Genomic DNA, 18,663 nt, shown 5'->3' on the forward strand with positions numbered 1-18,663 from the left:
GATGAATGTAGGTTTACCGAGTACTTGCCCAGGCTGCACAACTTCGGTCCCCAGTACTGAATAAACCGAGTACGATGGCTCTTCAAACAGTCAAGGTCATCCTTGGCTGCACAGCAAGTGTAAAGCCAGCCTGGGTTATGTAACACACTGTCTCAAAAACTTTTTCTTCAAAAAAAAGAACAGAAGCAAAAAATAACAGCTAACAAGAAGTTTGAAACAAGCACTGAAACAACAAATAGGCGATCAATAACAATATAAAACAGAGGGAAGAAAACCAGAATAGTAAACGAAAATGACCAGACATCAAGCACAGACCTCCAGTGTATGTCCATTACCTTACATCCTCTCTATTAGCAATACAATTAATAAAATATAGCTACAATGTGCAATTAAACTATTTTACATGCGAAGCTTATAAAGTTTTAGCAATTCAAACCGTATGTTCTAGTCAGGGACAGAAAATGGTAGAGTAGGGCAGAAGGAAGACTTCGGATGTCTAGACACAAATTGAGTGCACATTAAATACAGTCCACAAACTGTAAGGAAGGAAATGATGGGGGTGTCAGATGGAGTTAGTCTCTAGCTCACAGATCCACAAGATTAAGGTTCAGAGGGATCAAAGGGTCAGATGTTAAATTAAAAAGCCACATGGATATGTGATTCGCAAGTGATAAATATGAAGCCAGTACATATATGAAGATACTCAACCCCACTAGATAACCAGAGGATGCATGGGAAACTCATGAAGAATGTGATAGCAGCTTTTATCTACCCAACTGTTGAAAAGAAGTTTTTAGAGATAGTATCAGGTCTGGTGAGGGGGCTCAGTGGGTAAAAGCACTTGAAGAATCCACAGTGGAAGGAGGAGCCAGCTCCCAAAACTCCTCCTCTTACTTCCACACAGGCATCATAACAGGTGAGCACAGGCACTAACAACAGACAGAATTTAGAGTTGATCACGTTGCCTGGGTCAACATGATACATGCTGTTTACAGGAACAATGGCGACACAGCCTTTCATTCCTAGAGAGCTGAAGGAATATATTTAAATTTTTCAGTGTTTAAGATATACTGGCTCAAAAATTTAATGTCTGTGTCTAGAAGTAAATACTTGAACATATACTCAAAGATATACTTAAAATTTCATCAGCAAAGAATGGGCTCTGAAAGTGAGCATGCCACCTGGGAACTGGGGCCAATCAGTCTTCAGGGGACAATCTGCCTCAGATGCCTTTACCAGGGAAATACTAAAAACAGGGGATTTAACTGTCAACTCCAGAAGCTAGAAAAACAATGAAATATATCCAAAACTAACTGAGTTAGTAGAGATTCAGGAAGTCAAGCAGGATGTTCCACAGTAGGGTCATTCCTCTCACAAGGAATAATGAATCAGCTTATTTCCTATAATGTCTTACCTACAGTCAGTCTCCTACAATAATGAACTAGACTATCAACCTACAACGGACCTGCAGCCCTTGAAAAATGACAAATTAAGATAGCAGTACTTTTATAAGCGCTCAAGACAATAAGGACTAAAATACACACACGTGTGCACAGGGCCATGATGTAAACACACCAAACGATAGTCCTTGCTACACTACATCCCTACAGAAAAAAAAACAAGATCTGTCAATCTGATGCCAGGAAACCCCCAGGAACTTTATAACATAATGAGGGGGAGTTTAGTCAAAATCCTTTCACTGGATCTGTATCTTCTGACTTACTTTTCATTGAAAGAGAATGTACTCCTCACCTGAATGAAGCCTTCACATCCACAGACTCAACCAGAGAGGCCGAAGATGCTTTTAAAAGCTCTGCCTGTCGTGTGCACACACAGTCTTCCCTTACCCACACTCCCTGAAGAGTACAATGACAACTATTTACCCAGGCTCCACACTGCACTGCTGTTAAGCTATCCGAGCACACAGAAAAATGTGCAAAGGTTATGCACAACTACTAAATACCCCACTGAGTGTGAGGAGCTTGAGTTTAAGAGGATTTGGGCATTAGGCTGGGAACGAATCCACACTTCATAATGAAAAGCAACTTGACATGTATTAGGTGAACATTAAACACGTTTAAAAATTATAAGGTAAAGAAGATCCGGCAGTGTCAATAGCGAGGGTTGGGTTTCCAAAACTTGAAAGGACTGCAGGATTCTGGGCATAGAGTAAAGAGATCCACTTGTCAAGTGTCATCCATCAGGTGCTAGTCAAGGACAGTCAAGGATAAGCAGAGCCAGGCCTTGGAGACAGCAGCCTCCATGACAGTCCCAAGACTGGCTCGGTCCACTGGCTGCTCAAAGGGGAAAGCCTGCAATGCCCTAAAGGGGCTGTCCAGAGCTACCCTACCATTCCTCCCAGCCAGAATCACTCTCAGACTTAGAACAGAGGGATGGCTAGGGCAGAGGGGTGGGGGCTTGAGCCCATGTGAGAACAGGCTCAGGCGATGATGAGCAAAGTCAGGCTCTCCCTAGCAGCCATATGTGTGTGCTCTCATTGGAATAGCCCCAAGGTGGCTCTGCTGCCACCTATTTAACTTGTCACTTGCCTCTTGGAGAACTGAATTGCCCTTCTCTAGATTGACTTACTATCCCAGGTCATAGGGATGCAAGGATTCAGGCTGCAGTGAAAGTCCTGTTAAAGGAGGAGGGTACAGAAGTTAGTCCATGTGACTCTGGGGTTCAATCTCATTGGAAGAGGGAGGAAGAAGAAAAGGAAGGAGAAAAAGAGAGGGAGGGAGGGAGGGAGGAAGGAAAAGAGGGAGGAAAGAAGAAGCAATGGGAAAGAAGGAAAGAGCATTGGCAAAGAAAGCCAGGCCCACTCACACAGATGGTGCTAGCAGCAGAGAAACAACCTTTTATGTGTAGTGACTGGAGGGTCCATTCTAGGCACCTCCATTCAGGTCACACAAAGTGGTGTTGTGCTGGGGACCACAGAATTCACAGAAGTGATGCGACCTGGGAACCAACCAGAACTCCAAAAAGCGTTCTGACTTAATTTTGATTTCTCTGTGTTTTTCATCCCAGCACAGCAGCACTGTGAAGCATTAGCAGATGAGTGTCTGTCTACTTAGCAAGCTGACTGCAGTGAGCTGGAAGATTAAGCTTTGCGGGGGGGGGGGGGGGGGGGGGGCGTCACTGAGCCTCAGCAGGAAGCACGTAAACCAGTGGGTGTGGCTGATTTATCCGATAAACCCTTATTTAGTAAATCAAGTGGTGGCTTTACTTTGGCCTCTAAAGTTAGTTTCCCCACGTTTGCTAGAGCAAGGCAAGAGGCTAATGTTGACAATAGAGAGAAACAGAAGCGCGGGGGGGGGGGGCTATCAATTTGAAACTTATTTCTAATGAACTGCAAAGGCCGGCTTGGTAATACCCTGCTCCCCACTAACTGAGAGCCTACAATAATTGAGTATATAACCAAAGGAAACCTCTTGTCTTTCTCCAGTGCTCACTTAGTAAGGAATTCAAAGGAGATACCTGGGGGATTGTAGGAGCTAAGTCTAAGCCAATCTCAACCCTTGGTACTAAACCACAGTGAAAAAGCCTGCATGGTCTTAGCAGGCCTGTCGATCCAATGAGATGCCAGCTGCCAGGGCTACAGACAACTTTCTGTTTTGGGCTGTGGCTGCAGACAAACCCATCCCCCAGGGAACACAGGGGATGGTAGAGCTGGCTAACCCAGGCTTCCCTTCAAGGTCAGATTCCTGCCCAGAGCCAGCTGATCAGAGAAGGAAATACATCTGCCCCCTCGGCTATATTCTTAGCCCAGGGCCTACAGTCTAGATGGTGAAGGGCTCAGAAAACACGAACAGTTCATCTGCCTCTGTCATTATCAGCACGGAGTCAGCCTCTATGCCTGACCTCTGGTTTCCCCACTGGGCAATTTGTGAATGGTTTTTTGATTCCAGAGAGAGAGCTCTCCAGAATCTAGAATGTAGCTGTGAGTAGATCGGTGACTTACTTAGCCTGCTCGATGACATGGGTTTGGTTTTGAGGGCCACCAAAAACCATTATAAATAGTAAGTAGTTACATTGAAAATGTGGAAATGTAAGGTAGATAAGGTAGAACACAAACTGGGGACATGGAAGAAAGCCATCGGGGAAGGGGTAAGTCACAAAGGCAGGAGTCTGTGCCTCCCATAGCCACAGTGCTGCACTCTTCAAAGTCACATGGCAACCCCCAGATCAGGACCCCCGCCCTCAAATCTCCAACCCACCACCACCACACACAAATCACCATTTTCTCTGATTTCTCCGTATGAATGCCATTCCAGAACTCACTGGATTTCCAAGCAGCCTCCACCCTCAACAATGTGACCTCTGCTTACCCTTCGCCCACCAGCTTGGTGGCCCAGAGTCCAGTGTGGGTCCTGTCCTAGGACCTCCGCCCCTACCCCAGCAGTTTGACTTAAGAATCGGGACTCAAGCTAATTTTACCCATGACCCCTGTAGATCACATAGAAAAGCAAGGCGTGACCCTGGGGCTCGAAGAGACCAGGAAGGCTCACCTCTGCTGAGACCTTTGCAGCTGGTGATTACGGAGGTGTTCTAGTGGGAGCAACCTGCAGCTGGACCTTAGTGGACACAAAGTGCCCGGGGTGGGGTAGAAAGAACTCTCACATCAAGGGACTCTAATGACATCTGATAGCAGGTCACATATGTCACTAATACAAAAATCCAAAATGTTAAAAATATCTGGATCTTGACACAGTGGGGAGTTCTTCACCTGACTCAGAGTGATAGGTACACTGAATACATGGACATTCATCTTTGGGCTATGAATATAAGTTGTATATAAATACATGTCATGTTTAGATCTGGATCCCTCGCCAAACGGAGTTAATGCATATGCAAGTGTTCCAACATCTAAAAACACCCTAAATCAGAGCCGCCTCCAGATGCAGACCCTTTGGCTAAGATGCTCAGTTCACATAAGCTCTCAGTGAACTGCACTCCTAATTAAGAGGTTTGTGCAAGACATACTAACTAGTTGTATACTCCGACACCCGTGCTCTTCTGCGCACTGGGTCTTGGACTGGCACAGGGATTCCTAGGTACCCCCTGGGGTCCCTGAGTTACCTGAACAGAGGAAGCTTCCAAAAGCTTTCTCTGTAGCTTGTTAGAAAACTGGAGAAACAGGAAGATCTGCAGAAAATGTTTACTCCAAGACTTAATCAATAAGTCGATACCAAAAGGGGGGGGGGTGGCGTGGGTTTCATGCTCAGGTGTATTAGCCCCTCTCTCTGGACACTCACAGTATGTAGTGAATTACTACAGGCTCCAAGAAGTTGTGCTCTTGTTTAAAAATATAATAATAAAAGCTTGAATAACTTATGAAGCTTAATATTTTTTAAATCACCGACCATAGCATCCACTTGAAATCACTGAGTCTGGCCACAGAAGAGAGAGGCAGATTCCACTGCATAGCGTGAGCCATATGAATGCAGACAGGGAATGGCTGGGCTATCTCTGCGATCTTTGGGTTTTACAGGATTTCTTCATACAAGAAAGACCGAAATCCTCCACCTCCCTCAGCAGATAAAAAAGGCCACCACGGAGATTACAGTCCCCACACTCACCAGGAACAGAATGCCACCCACTCTCTCCTATGCACAAAGCCCTTCTGTGCTCCCCGGGTCCCCTGATGATGTATGTGATCCCCAAGAACAAGCTCAAGGGTCAGCCACCTCCTTGGGTCCACCTATATGACAATTACACCGTGGATGTGCAGAGGCCCTGGGACCTGTTCAGTGAGGACTCTGACTGTGTGCCCTACCTTAGCACGGGTGACTGGTAAGACATCAGGGCACCTGCCAGCCTGCCCCATTTGCTAGAGATAGACCAGTGTAAGAGAGCATGGACTTCTGGGACTTCAGTGACTTGTTTTGCCACCACAAGGCACTGAAGTGCCAGAAAAGTCAACAATGTACTTGAATGCCTTCCCCGGCACCGTTTCGATTTAGAATCCACAGAAGAGAGAAGGGGGGAGGGGAGATGCTGTGGCATAGAGAGACAGCTTTGCTAAGCCAAACCCACAGGTCCTCTTCACACTTGCTGCCTGCCCAGACCACACAGTGGGAACCCTGGAGCAGTCTCACTCGCTCCAGAGAAGCCACAGAAAGGAGGCGACGAAACTGCAGTCCTCCACTATTGGAAGACTTGTCAACAGAACAAAGACTGCTGTCACACCCCGTGCTGGTGCAAAGGCCACTGGAAAGTTGTCCACTTCTTGAGGGTGAGCAATGGGACCCAGTGAGCCCAAGTCTAGAAAAATGGCACAGGGGAAAGCAACCAGGAGTGACTGCCCCAGGCGACAGAAGCTGTGGGCTGAACAAGGGAATTTTTCAAATGACTTTGTCTCATGGGCTTCCTCTCCCATCCCAGGTTGCCCGTGCCAAGATTCCCACCTTTTCAGGTTCCCATTAACCTCTATCCAAGGCTCAGCTCAGGAGTGTTCCTCCTTTGCCCCCTCTCCTCCCCTTCAGCCCCAGGACCCTGAATACCCTCCCTCACAGATTCAGGATGTCCAATTGTCGGGATCCAGTGAGACTGATCCCCGGGGACTGCTAAATCCAAAAGAGACCTTGCTAACACCGCTGATGAGCAAATCTGATCCTGGTTTCCATCCTCTGACGCCCCATCTCACTTCTATCTCCTGCCCCACAAACCTAGACATCATTTCAACCATGCTTCCACAAACCGTACATCTAATGCAGCACCAAAAGCTATGACGAGTACAGCCCCTTCCCTCCTCCCAATCAGGCAAGCCTCTACCAATGTCCTACATTCTGAAGTGGGTTGAATGTGGAACTCTAACAAGAAGGCCTGGCATAGGGCTTACATCATCGTTGTCACCAGGGCTGTTACTTTCCATCATTCCTGGCCTGGACCATCACAACAGTTCCTTGCTGGTCCTTTGCCTTTCCCCGGAACTAATTTTCAAAACGCCCACCCTCCACTGTGGACAAAGGGGTGTTCTATGACCAGTTTCTTCTTCCTCCTCAGGGACAGCAGTCTACCACGTTTCTACAAGTTTCTAAACACAACTTCTGCTCTCAGGATTGTTTCTTAATTATAACTAAGTCCCCCAACCAACTGTGAGCTCCATAGGGCAGAGACTTGATCTTTCTTATGCCTCCACGTGCCCAATTCTGGAACCAAGTCTACGGTACAGGAAGACCACCATATACATGAAGAACACGTGGCTGCAGCTCACTGGTTTCTCCTCAGAGAGGAAAAGCTTTTCTTGGAAGCGGGGTGCTCCCTATCGCTAGCAGGGTAGACACACAGAAGGCTTATTGCAGAGGTGTCTCTAGACGGATGGGGAAAGCAGTAGATGGCTGGAGGCTCTTGCATGCCAGCGGCTGTATTTTCAGCCCCTAGACCCAAGCATCTTCCTCTCACATGCCCTCAAGTCAAGCCATGACTAAGCACTCTCCCTGCTCCTAAAATGCAAAGGATGTTTTCGGGACTCCGGGGAAACCCCAAGAATGTAGCTGATATCATATCTTGTGATACAGTATCACACTGACCATAATAATTGGTTATTATGAACAGTGACGCACTACGCTATCTATGCATGCATGCGTTGCGCTACTGGGCTCAGGCAATCCTCTCATATCAGCCTCGGTGTTTAAACAGCAAAGACTGCGTATGTTCTATATTAATGCCTACGTAGTGTCATCTGATTAAAAAAAAAAAGTCAGGAGATCAAATGTCACATCCCATCCCCTGATTCCTTTTCCTGCCAGAGAACCTATGAGATCCTGTGAATTCAAGACCCATTGCTGCAGTGGAATTCTGGGTTGGCCTGGGGAGCCACAAAAATGTTAAACTGTGAACCCTGAGCCCATAAATGCAGAGGGCCTTTGGGTTTCCTGAAGTCTGACCTGAAGCTGAGCCACACCAAGGAAATGGTCTGGCGCCCTTGCCAAATTGACAGTGTCATCCCAAGGCCGAGCGAGATGAAGTCTGGCATCATTTTGGAGGCAGAGACAAAAGAGACCGCCAAGAGTGTTCAGGGAGACTGATGCTGGCAGGACAGATGTTTTCCTGTTTCCAGCCCCAGCAATGCCACCCACAACATAGAGACTGCCGAGAGTTTGTCACTGTCCTTTAGAATGGAAAAGAAGGACAAGGAAGTCTTACTGGCTTCTGGTCTGAGCCCCAGTATCCTCTGAGACAGAGGTCCTCTGCAGCTGAGAGGGCCAATTTCGCCAGAGGGCCTATAGGGCATCTCCAACCACTATGAAGGCATTGGGGCTGTGGTTATTCCCTTCATGTTCTGGTTGAATAGACACTTTCTAAAATCAAAGATGTGTCAAGAATGAGCATATTTATTTATTTATTTATTTATTTATTTATTTATTTATTTATTTATTTTTGCTGTCATGGCCCTCATCCTACAACACAGCAGAGCAGTTTCTAAGTGGGTGTGAGTCTAGTCACACCAAAGGCCAAGTTCTTCTGTACCTGGTTGACTTCAGCTGTGTTCTCGGAAGCCAATGAGGAGGCCAAGGCCAGGTTGAGCCCTTCCAACCTTCAGGCACCCAAGCAGCCTGGGATCTGACCCTTCTACTCCAGATCAGGTTCACACCGGTGAAATCTAGATTTGGAGGTCACATCTATGCATTTTTTTTAAAAAAATAGAAATTCAAAACACTAGGCACAGGTTCACTTAACGACAAAGCAGATGTGCTGCCCAGACCTGGAGCAGGGGTTCCTCAGCTCCCTCACAGGGGCTTGGAGAAACGCTGGAGTCTGGAAGAATCTTTAGACACACCCCATTCTGGCCCCACTCCGCTGTTCTGCTCTCTTCCCCTGTGATCTTGTGCTCAGTGCTCCCCCTGCCTAGAGCCTCTTCCAGACAGTCACAGTTTACTCCAGGGTCAGGGTGACTCTGGAGATGGTGACTTGGGTAGGACCTCTTAAACAGCCCAGGAGAACTCTCTGGCAGGTGGCTGAACATGAGTCTGACGTTTGGAAGAGAAGAATGTGCTGAAAGAAAATGAGGACTCATGGTACTGACAAAGGACTCTGAGATTTCACTATACTTGAGGAGGAAGAGAGCATGGAAAGGGAGGGAAGGGAGAAAGATGGAGGAGTACAGAGAGAGGGAGGGAAGGAAGGAGAGAGGGAGGGAAAGAGATGGAAGGGAAGAGAGGGAAGGAAGGGAGGAAGAAGGGAGAAAGATGAAGGGGGACAGAGAGACAGAGGGAGGAAAGGAGAAAAAGAATGAGGGAGGGAGAGACAGAGAGACATTTTTGACACAATCCTACTCCATTTCTCTGCCTTCTTATAAATGAGCAAGGCATGATTGGTAACTGAGCTCCAACAAAAGGAAGAAACAAATGTGAGCTTCCAGGCACATTCCATCCAAAGGGGCAAGAGCACATTCTTTCTTCCCTGCTGTGTTCGCCCTGTCACTGAGGGCAAGGATGAGAAGGCTAGGACTCCAGCAGCCTGTACACTCATGTCAGATGAGAACCAACCCCAAAATACAGCAAAGAAATCAGCTGGAAAGTATCTCACTCCCTAAAAATGTCGTCTTGAAACGCCATGTATCTCCCAGGTTGCCGTGCTCTGATTTCATTACAAAAGGGGAAAAATAAACTCATTTGTAGCACTAACATTTGAAGAGGTTCTACCCAATGGGGTCAATCCTAACACTAACCAGAACTCGAGCCAACTGGTCTACCATGCCCCGTCTTCTTGCAGTAGGTCACTGTCCAGACAGATCATACCTCCCCGCTTGCCTGTATTTACTTAAATCCTGCCTGCCCTTTGGAGAAGGGATCATATTCTGCCTCCCACTGTAGACTGCCCTTCCACTTCCTCCTGAACCCAGGCACGGTCTGTCTGCCCCCTCTCCTCGGGCACCTGGCCCGGTGTGCCTTCACTGTGAGTGACTCATGCCCCCACACTCAGTGAGCTTCAGCATCAGCAGGGGCAAGATCCCTGACTGCCAAGGCCAAGAGCTCCCAAGCCTCTGGGCCGGTCCCACAGAGCCAGTTCACCTCTGCCTACTGCAGGGATTGAACAGGGCAGGAGCCAGAAAGTAAGTGAATCAGTGTAGAAAAACCTGAGAGGGTGAGAAGGAGTTGAGGGCCCATGAAGAACACGTAAAACTAGACCCAGCGCAAAGAGATGGCTCTGCAAAGAGACATGATTCACCTTTGGGCTCGATAGGATAGCTATCGGGCTGCCCAGAGTACACACTAGCAGTCCACACCCACATAGCAGTGGCTTATACAACAACAGAGCAGCCCCACCCCTACCCGGGGAGGGGGGGGGAGTAGAGCTTTAATGACCTTTCAGAGACCGAGCAAGTTGGAGCTAAAATAGTGGCTTGTGGCCACGGTGTCTCAACTGCTCAAGGGAGCTGAAGGACAGGGAATCCCTTGAACCCAAGAATTCAAGACCAACCTTGGTGGCAGAAGAACCCCAAGGGGAGGTAGGAAGCCTGTCATATAAAGGGACGTTACGTGCTCGGCACACAATCTTATCAAATCACTATCAATAATGATTACCTCAAAGAGAATACTTCCAACATTCTAAGGACAAACACAACTAATTTAATTCAGAGAACAACTAAACACCATTCATTCAAGAAGGTGGCCCAATGCTTTAAAAGTAACTTTGTAACTCTCTGTTGTTACACAATTTATTGTTGGATACCATGGACCAGGCAAAGCAGGCCCAGGGGACTGATCCCTGGGAGCTTAGTCTGTAACATGCTGACACACCTGGAAGACCTCAGGCAGGTAATTACTACTTGGGGAGTGTAAATGGAAACTCATAATTTAGAATAAGCCCAAGTGGAAGCAAGCCCGGCTTTTGGGGGACCTTTTCTGAATGCTTCAAAAGCCCATTAATGTTGGAGCTACAACCTGGAGTTCCCAGAAAAGCCATCAAGAAGACTTGGAACACATTAAACAACTGAGCAGAATCACTGTGGGATAGCCCAGGAAGATGAATGTGTCAGACACGGAGAAGTTGAGAAGCAAGTTTCCTCTTTAAAGTAGCACCGGCGTCTCTTTAATATGTGCTTCTGGCACCAAGGAACAGCTATTTATTGTGTAGGAAGATGCAGTGTGGGCCAATTAACGGGCTACCCAGCTGTACCTTCCATTCTCTCTTGCAGACAGCTTGTGCACAGCTTAGCAGTTCCTCTGCCTCCTCGTTTCAGCTGAAACTCAGGCGGTTTTAATATGCCTGCCAAAACTGCTCCCTTCCGGGCCTGAGAGTCTTGAATTCTGTGCCAACCCCACGTGGCCAGATGCCACTTGGGGACAGCGCCTGTGGACACCAGCCCCAAGGGCCCAGAGAAAGCTGACTTTTGCAGGCTGTCTTGCCCCTTAACGATCACTAGGTGTCAGTGGTGAGGCAGAAAACACCCAGCCTGATAGCGCAGGGAACTTCTGCCAGACCTTAAGGCTGAAGCAGTTGAAACCTGATTCTGTGGCTTTGGGGGACCGAGAGCAGTCTCATCTCTTTCTCAGGCACTCGTGAACAGTATTCACTTGGTTGGCTGCCGACTCACTGTGCAACCTCTAGGATGGTTTCAATTTAGTGTGTCCCACACACCCAGATGAAGTACTACCCATTTCAAAGGAACTGGGGTCTTTGTTGTGTCCCCAGAACTGTGGAATTGTAAAACAGCCTTTCGCCTCTCCTCCCTGTGAATATGTTACCAGTTGCCCTGAGCAAAGGTCTTTCATTTGCTACACTTCGACCTACTCTTGCCAAGTCTATAGGAAGAGAGAAATCAGTGAAGGAACTGGATTGCACTGAGCTGAGAGTCACTTCACTGTCTGCTCTGTGGGGCTGGATAATAACCGATCCCTCTCACTCGCTGTGGCATCTTCAATGAAATATGAGAGCCATTTACAGTAAGATGGAAGCCGTCCTTAACTGGCCTTTTGAAGTCAGAATTCCAGGTCTCCCTGGGGCCAGGACTCATCCTTGGGAACATAAGACCAAGTCTTGGCAAAAAATTCCATGACTACACCTCCCCCAGAGCTCTCCTAGTGGGCTCTTGATTTCATCCTCAGCCTGGTTTCCAACACCCCACAGCCAAAGATGATGAGAGCAGAGGAGAAATACAGTCTGTGGAGAAAGGTCCACAGGCTCAGCTTATGATGCTAAATGGTACCACTGAGGCCCAAGACCTAGGAAGGCAGTCTGGTAACTGGGATGGGGGCAAACCTGGCCAGGCCATCTCTGGGAAATCTCAACTGCAGTGGGAAGATGCAGGACATTTCTGATGGAGACAGTCACCAGACCAAACACGTCTGCAGTATCACCTGTTGCCATGGGCTCTGCTTTAGGTGAACCGGCATGCTACCTCCTCTGCTTAACTGTGTCCCAATTGCTTTACCCACTTCGAGCATTACACAAAGCGATCAGAGGAAGCTGAAGGCGTGGCTCAGGCTAGGTCACAGGAATACTGAAGTCTCCCTCACAAGACAACTGGCCCTGCCTCTCCCATCGGTTTCATGGGTCTGCGACACATTCCACCCCACCCAGTGGGCGCTTTCTAGACCAGAGCCCCAAGAACTGATGTTTTCAGGTGCAAAAGAAGAGCCCTCGGGACCACTGGAGCAGAGCGCCAAACTTAGTCTCTCACCGCTCACTGACGATGCGGAACAATGTTGGACAGCGCCATAGATGGATGTGGTACAATTCTGCCAGAGATCAGTCGTGTGTCCATTGGTCACGAGCCATTGCTGGAAACAATAAGACACTCCAATTAGTGAAGCAGCCGGCAAGGAAGGAATAAAAGCAGCAGGGTGAGGACGGTAGAGGGCCTTACACTGTAGGCCTCACCGCCCCCCCCCCAACCCAGTGACTCCAGCACAGGCTACTCCCCAGCCTGCTTCACTCATCACCTGGAGGCCTGACCCCACCCCCAACCCCCAACCCCGGTCCTTCCCCTGCAAGCACGGGCCACTTCCTGGTAAAGTTAACAATTGTGACCCAGGAATGTGGGGTGCCAGCCTGACACAGATATTTGCGGAGTGGGGAGCACTGTCTTGTGTGTGAGAAGCACTTTGGAAATAGAAAGGTCTCTCACACGCACACAGATACCCACACATACCTATGCTACTGCATGGAGAGGTGTGTGGCACAGCAGGAACGAGGCACTTGCCCAAGGACAGTGTCCCCAAGCTCTACCCCGGCACACGGACACCTCCTGGGAGTCATTCCTAGTCCCGATCTCTATAAGCCCACTTCTTCTCATATCTATTTCATATGCTAGGATCTGAACCCAGGCTTCACGCTTGCTCGCCAAGCACAGTGCCAGCTGAGCTTATCATTCCTACTGCTATCAAGATTAGCATCAACCATAGTCACAATTAAGATCTCATTAATAATAAAGCAATCTACAAATCCCAAACCTACTTCTCAGAACCCACACTTCCACCTTGCCTTACATTAAGACGTTAAAGCCAGAAGCATACATCTTCATGGACAAGAAAGTAGACTTAAAAGAACTAATCCACTGTGTTTGACAATTTCATAACACGTTTTCCCTGCCCAGCTCCTATCAGTGGAGGGCAGTCCGGCAAGATACAACAGGCCTGCTGCAATACTGGCTAGAGACTTGCAAACTTTTCTCCAGGTAAGCTGATTTTAACTTGTTAACTCCAAAGTCCTAACGAGTTTTATAAAAGAAACAGCTCGTCTGAGCTATGATTTGGGGAAAGAAGATTTTCTAAATTGCCCACTTAGTTCCAAGAGGCTACGTCAAGGTAAAGAAAAGCAATCCAGTATTAGCAACCAGAGGCCAAGAATCATGGATCTACCGTGCAGTCAGTCTCTTTGGCTCAGAGGCCTGAGCAGCTAAGTTCTTCCCGTCCTTGCTCACTTCCTATCCTACCCCTAACTCTGGCCCGACTTTCTCAAAGGACTGAAAAGAAGCCAGAGGCCAGAAAGTGCAAAACCAAATGTCCCTGGGCCTCTGAGATGTTCAGCCCTCTGCAAATATCATTCCAGTTTGGCACCTGGGATCCCAGAGCAGGAATAGCTGCCGCCCCTCAAGGAGCCTCCCCTGCCCGCCTGCACTCACGCTGACGATGGTGGAGACGAACAGCAACACTAGCACAGCGACGTGGAGGAACAGGATCCCCAACAACAGTAGGAGCATGGTGACTGGGAGTTGGGCTCGGGCTCGGTGGAGTGGTGCCTGCACAGAGAGGGAGGCGGGTGTAAGGCCGGTGGCCCTGGCCCGGGGGCCCAGCTGGCCGGGAGGGGGCAGCAGCCGCCATCCCTATCCCCGCCCAGCGCCCGCCCGCGATCCAACATCTTTTGCCTTTGGAACAAAACAAGCTAGTGGTACGCACGTCTCGATCACCCCGGGAGGCGCGCGGAGGAGAGGAGTTTCCAAAAGGATGAGCCGAAGCCACAGCAAGCCTCCGCCCAGCCGGGGCGCCTCTTAAAGCTCGTGGGACTCCGAAGGCCACAGAGGCCACGTCCCTGCCCGAGTCACAGGGTGGATTTCCCCGGGGGCGGGAGGTTCAACGGGTGGCGCCAGGATTGTAGTCAGCGGCCTGGGGTCGCCCGCTGCCTGAGGCTGTTTTCCCAGACCCCAGAGTGCCTCGCGTTCCGTTACTTGCCTCCAAGTTTCCACCGGGTTTTGCCAGCTGAGAGGAGCCGCCCCGCCCGGGGATCGGCCTAGACGCTGGCAGCTCCCGGATCGGGAGAGCGGGCGGGCTGGAGGAATGCCCGGCTCCAGAGCTTCCCGCGCGCGCGGGGCTCAGCGCCTTTCCTGCGCCCCAGGGGGCTAAAGGCCTTGAGTCCGGCAAGCTCCACGCTCCCCCCACACACGCCCCACAACGCTCCCACGGACAGCCAGGCTGAGCCCGCCGCAGGCAGGGCCCCTACGCGTACCCTGTCTAGTTTTCCACCCCGAGTGGATGCGCCAGGAGTCCTATCCTGGGGTGCCACTGACTGGCGGGAAGGAGGTTGTATAAAACGGCTGACTGAGTCTGAGAAGTCCCGCAGGTCAGAGTTGGCAAGACGTGTTTCTGCGGTCCGGAGATCCTATGCCCCTTCACAGATTTAGAGAGCTAAAGCTTGATCTGATAGCGAATGTGTTCAGCTGTGAAAGACTGGCTGCAGCTGGGTGGACCAGTTAAAGACAAAACCTTGGGCCAAGGAGACTTCAAAATAGTTTTGACAAGTATTCTATCCCAGACACTCCATTTTCCTCCCAAGGAACACATCAAAAACAAAAACCCAGGAATTCATAGATATAAATAGGATTATTCCATGCTTTCCAGAAAAATTAAAATTACATCGGATGGCTTCAAGTAGGAGGGAGCAAGAGCAGATAAGGCCCGTGGCTAGGACCTGAAGGGCCAGAGGTCTGGGATACCATCCTAGGTATTTTAACAGTACATCTTCTAGAAAGAATCGCGTGATCGCCCAGCCACCTTCTATCCAGACAAGGCCACCACCCTGGGTAGACTAGAAAAGAAGCAGGCAGGGGTCTCGGACCTCTGCCACAAGACGGCCCTGTGGAGGGCTGAAGCCCAGTCATCATTCTAGGCGCACTACCTCCAGACGGATGCCCAGGTTTATCCCCCCACTTCCTTCACTTTCCCTACCAACTTACTTGCAGTTCAAAGGGACAGCTGTCTCAGAGCAGAGTGGCCTCAGGCGCAAACTCCGGTGCGACCTCTGGCTTGCTGGCGTCCCCGAAAGACAGCGGTGCTGTGGGGTTGCGTGCGCGCAAAGCAAGGGGGCAGTGGGAGGCTCCCGGCGTTCCCCTTTAACGGGAACTACGCCCTGTTTGCGTCGCTGCAGAAGGGTGTGTCCCGGGGTCAGCGTGTGCGGGAGGGCGGGCCTCCCCGAGGAGAGGGGGCAGGCGGGCGGGGCGCCGACTGCCCCAGACAGTTACTTGGACTTAAGACACCTCCGGAAAAGCAGATCTCTGCAAAACCTCGGTTTTTATTCGAAGCTGGAGGCCCCTGGGCTTCTCGCCTCCCACCTCCTCTAGCTCTGTGGTACTTAAGACCCTGTTGACCAGTAAATCGTACCTTCATCCCCCACTCCCAGCCTACATAAGTAAAGCTTGCCCCGCATCATGCCGCATATGCACAGTCCGGGCGCACCCAAACAGACCGTGCCTATGCGGGGACTGAGGCTGGATGCCTTCTCCTACCGGCAACCCGGACCTCTGGGACCTTGCACACCTGGCTTGTCCTCAAAACATCCATCCTGGCTATGCTATCCCTGTTTGTGCCTAGAAAGTATGCCGGCTTCCAGGGATTCAGGAGACACATCTAGAGGACCCTGCTGGGACCAGAATTGCCCGGGGTGGGGGTGGGGGCACTGATAAAGAGACAAGGAGTCCTAGGATCTGGCTCCTTCTAACTTTGGCAAACCCAGATTACAACCGCACAGAAGTTTAGGGTGAAGTTAGCCTGAGGCGATCTGGCCTGGCTCCCAGTCTTGGCTGGAGTCCTGACCGGTGGGGGGGGGGGGGAGTAGGGGGTGAGGGAACTGGCCATCTGAGGAGGTGCGGAAGAGCGGCCAGAGAAACTAGCTGATTCATAGCCGCCTGAGTGTGGCCCTCCCAGAGTTATAGAGGGAGAGGCTAGGCAGCCCTTATTGGAGATGTGCCCAAGTGGCCATCAGGACACCTGTGTCGGCCGACTGAGCAAGGAGCCAATACCCGCACATCCACACCCTCCCTACCTATTATGAGTCATGTGTCATAGAGCCCTAGATGACTCGAATAGTTCCATATTACTTTGCTATGTGAAGGTGGTCATCGTTTGAACTCATTGTCTAGTCTTGCTTATTAAATAAAAAGATGAATTTGAAGGACTCTTCGGACAATGATCTTTTAAATTTTCTTATCAGATTAAAAAAGAACACTTGTGAAATTCTTATCCAATGACCTGTCTATGCCAGGTGTTCTACCTGGGCTGGGCACACAGCGGGACGAGAGGAGCCGTGGGGACCGTGGTTGAGGTCGGGCTCTGTGCTCAGGCACCCCTAATCAGCCAGCTTCCTCCTGTTGTGAGCGTTCCCTGAGTGTTAGTGTTTTTAATGCCGCTGGGAAGAGCTACTTGCGCCTGCACTGAAGGGCGTGGTGATCCATCAAGAAGATATGCTCAAAGCCCTTAGCGGTGCGTCTGGAACAAAATACAGGACCAGGCCACCAACGCACCACTATGATAAGAACGCCACATTTAATATCCACAACCCTACAAGGCAGGCCTAGCCACCTCCGGACTAAAATACATTAGAATGCCCTGAGTTTTACAGCTACACAAGAGTGTGTGTGACCGGAGAAGGGCCGAGAAAATGGAGCTAAGTCTTCGATTTTATGGTCATTTTCATGTTGAGTGTGTCCTAGAAGTCACTGCACTCTTACTTACTTAAAACCCTATTTGTTCCGAGCCTTCTCGGTGGCACTGCCTTTAGCTCGGGATTCTCTTCCCTTCCTGTTGAGGGAGCTTCAAAAGGCAGTCTAATATACATCTGGAGGAGGGGATGGTTGTCGGTGCATCCACACTCTGCCCTTCCCCAACTCGGTATTTCAGCCAGTAATAGCCTGGGTCATAGGCACACCACAAGCTGCCAGAAAGATGACCCCATCTGTCCCTTGCTGCCTCTTGCTTCCTGGCCAGCTCCCGGTGCTACAGAGGAAATGCTCCTGAGGAAGTGCTGTACAAGCGTGGCCACACCCAGAGCCTGCTGGCCACAGGTGGAAGGGGCCATGCCCCAGCCCCGCTGGCCAGCTGTGCGAATACAGCTGTTTGCACTAGGGCAAGGCATCTAGGTCCCCCTTCCCCTTCCAATTTGGATGTATTCAGGTTCTAGATGCTCTCAGCCCACTCTCTTGCCTCCCCAGTCAAACACACACCTGGATTTTAAGCAAGAACTTAAGAACTCCCGAGTTCCTTTCACTTTCAGTACCTTTGTGCTGTCTCCATTGGAGTCACTTCCATGTGCAGGTTTCAGTGGACAGGAACTGAGCTGCGCTATAACATACCACACCACCCAGAGGCATCATTTGCCAATAAAACTCACCAGAACAACGGTGTAACGCCTTCCTCTACACGGATTTCTTTGCAGTCAAATGCAAAGGGTGGAAGGCAAGCCCTGCCCACAGGACAGCAGATGCCCACAGCTGACACGGATCTGAGCTCTGCTGCTTCCAGCCAGCTAGGCTCCCTGAGATGTTCTCTGGTGGAGCTCCCTGTAACTGAAGCTGGACTAGGCGTCTTTCCAGTTTATTCAGGGGCCGGTCCAAAGCTGGGATGTGTCATGGTGGCCTGAGAGATTCTCAGCCTCTACTATTTAAAGAGACAGTGTCCACTGTGTAACCTCTGAAAGAGAGTGATCCCAAGAGGCCCTGCAGGAAACGAAGAGCTTGGAATGAATTCGGGATGTTCCTGAAGCCAAGAACCCAGGGCTCTTCTCCCTGGAAACACTTAGCCTATGTACAAGCAAGGAGGTCCAGCCCATTTTCAGTAGGCTCTCTGTAACTCTGTGGAGTCTGCAAGACCAAAATCTACTGTGCAATGGGCATATGCATAACTGCAAGAAAACCAGCATCCTTCTACGGTATTCCAACACGGCGCAAATCACCCCCTCAGTGCATCACACCAGGGAACCAAGCATGGATGTCAGTGTTACCCAAGT

General features: G+C 49.9%; 1 protein-coding gene across 3 annotated transcripts in view; it reads right to left on the reverse strand.

Moving 5' to 3' along the window:
* Pmp22 (peripheral myelin protein 22) overlaps window positions 1-18,208 on the reverse strand; it is a 26,367-nt gene extending 8,159 nt beyond the window's left edge. Inside the window, exons 1-3 of one of the 3 annotated variants that reach the window (XM_005349873.3) lie at window positions 18,049-18,208; window positions 14,072-14,188; window positions 12,629-12,728 (exon numbers count right to left, since the gene is read on the reverse strand). In XM_005349873.3, coding sequence (XP_005349930.1) covers window positions 12,629-12,728; window positions 14,072-14,149 — 178 coding nt within the window. In that variant the 5' untranslated portion in view covers window positions 14,150-14,188; window positions 18,049-18,208. Of the gene's footprint in view, window positions 1-12,628; window positions 12,729-14,071; window positions 14,189-14,345; window positions 14,581-15,619; window positions 15,766-18,048 lie in introns of those variants that run through there. The other 2 variants (XM_005349872.3, XM_013347462.2) reach the window with 2 other exon arrangements.
* Between the last annotated feature and the right edge of the window lie 455 nt (window positions 18,209-18,663).

Source organism: Microtus ochrogaster, chromosome 7, assembly GCF_000317375.1.
Source record: "Microtus ochrogaster isolate Prairie Vole_2 chromosome 7, MicOch1.0, whole genome shotgun sequence".
NCBI lineage: Eukaryota > Metazoa > Chordata > Mammalia > Rodentia > Cricetidae > Microtus > Microtus ochrogaster.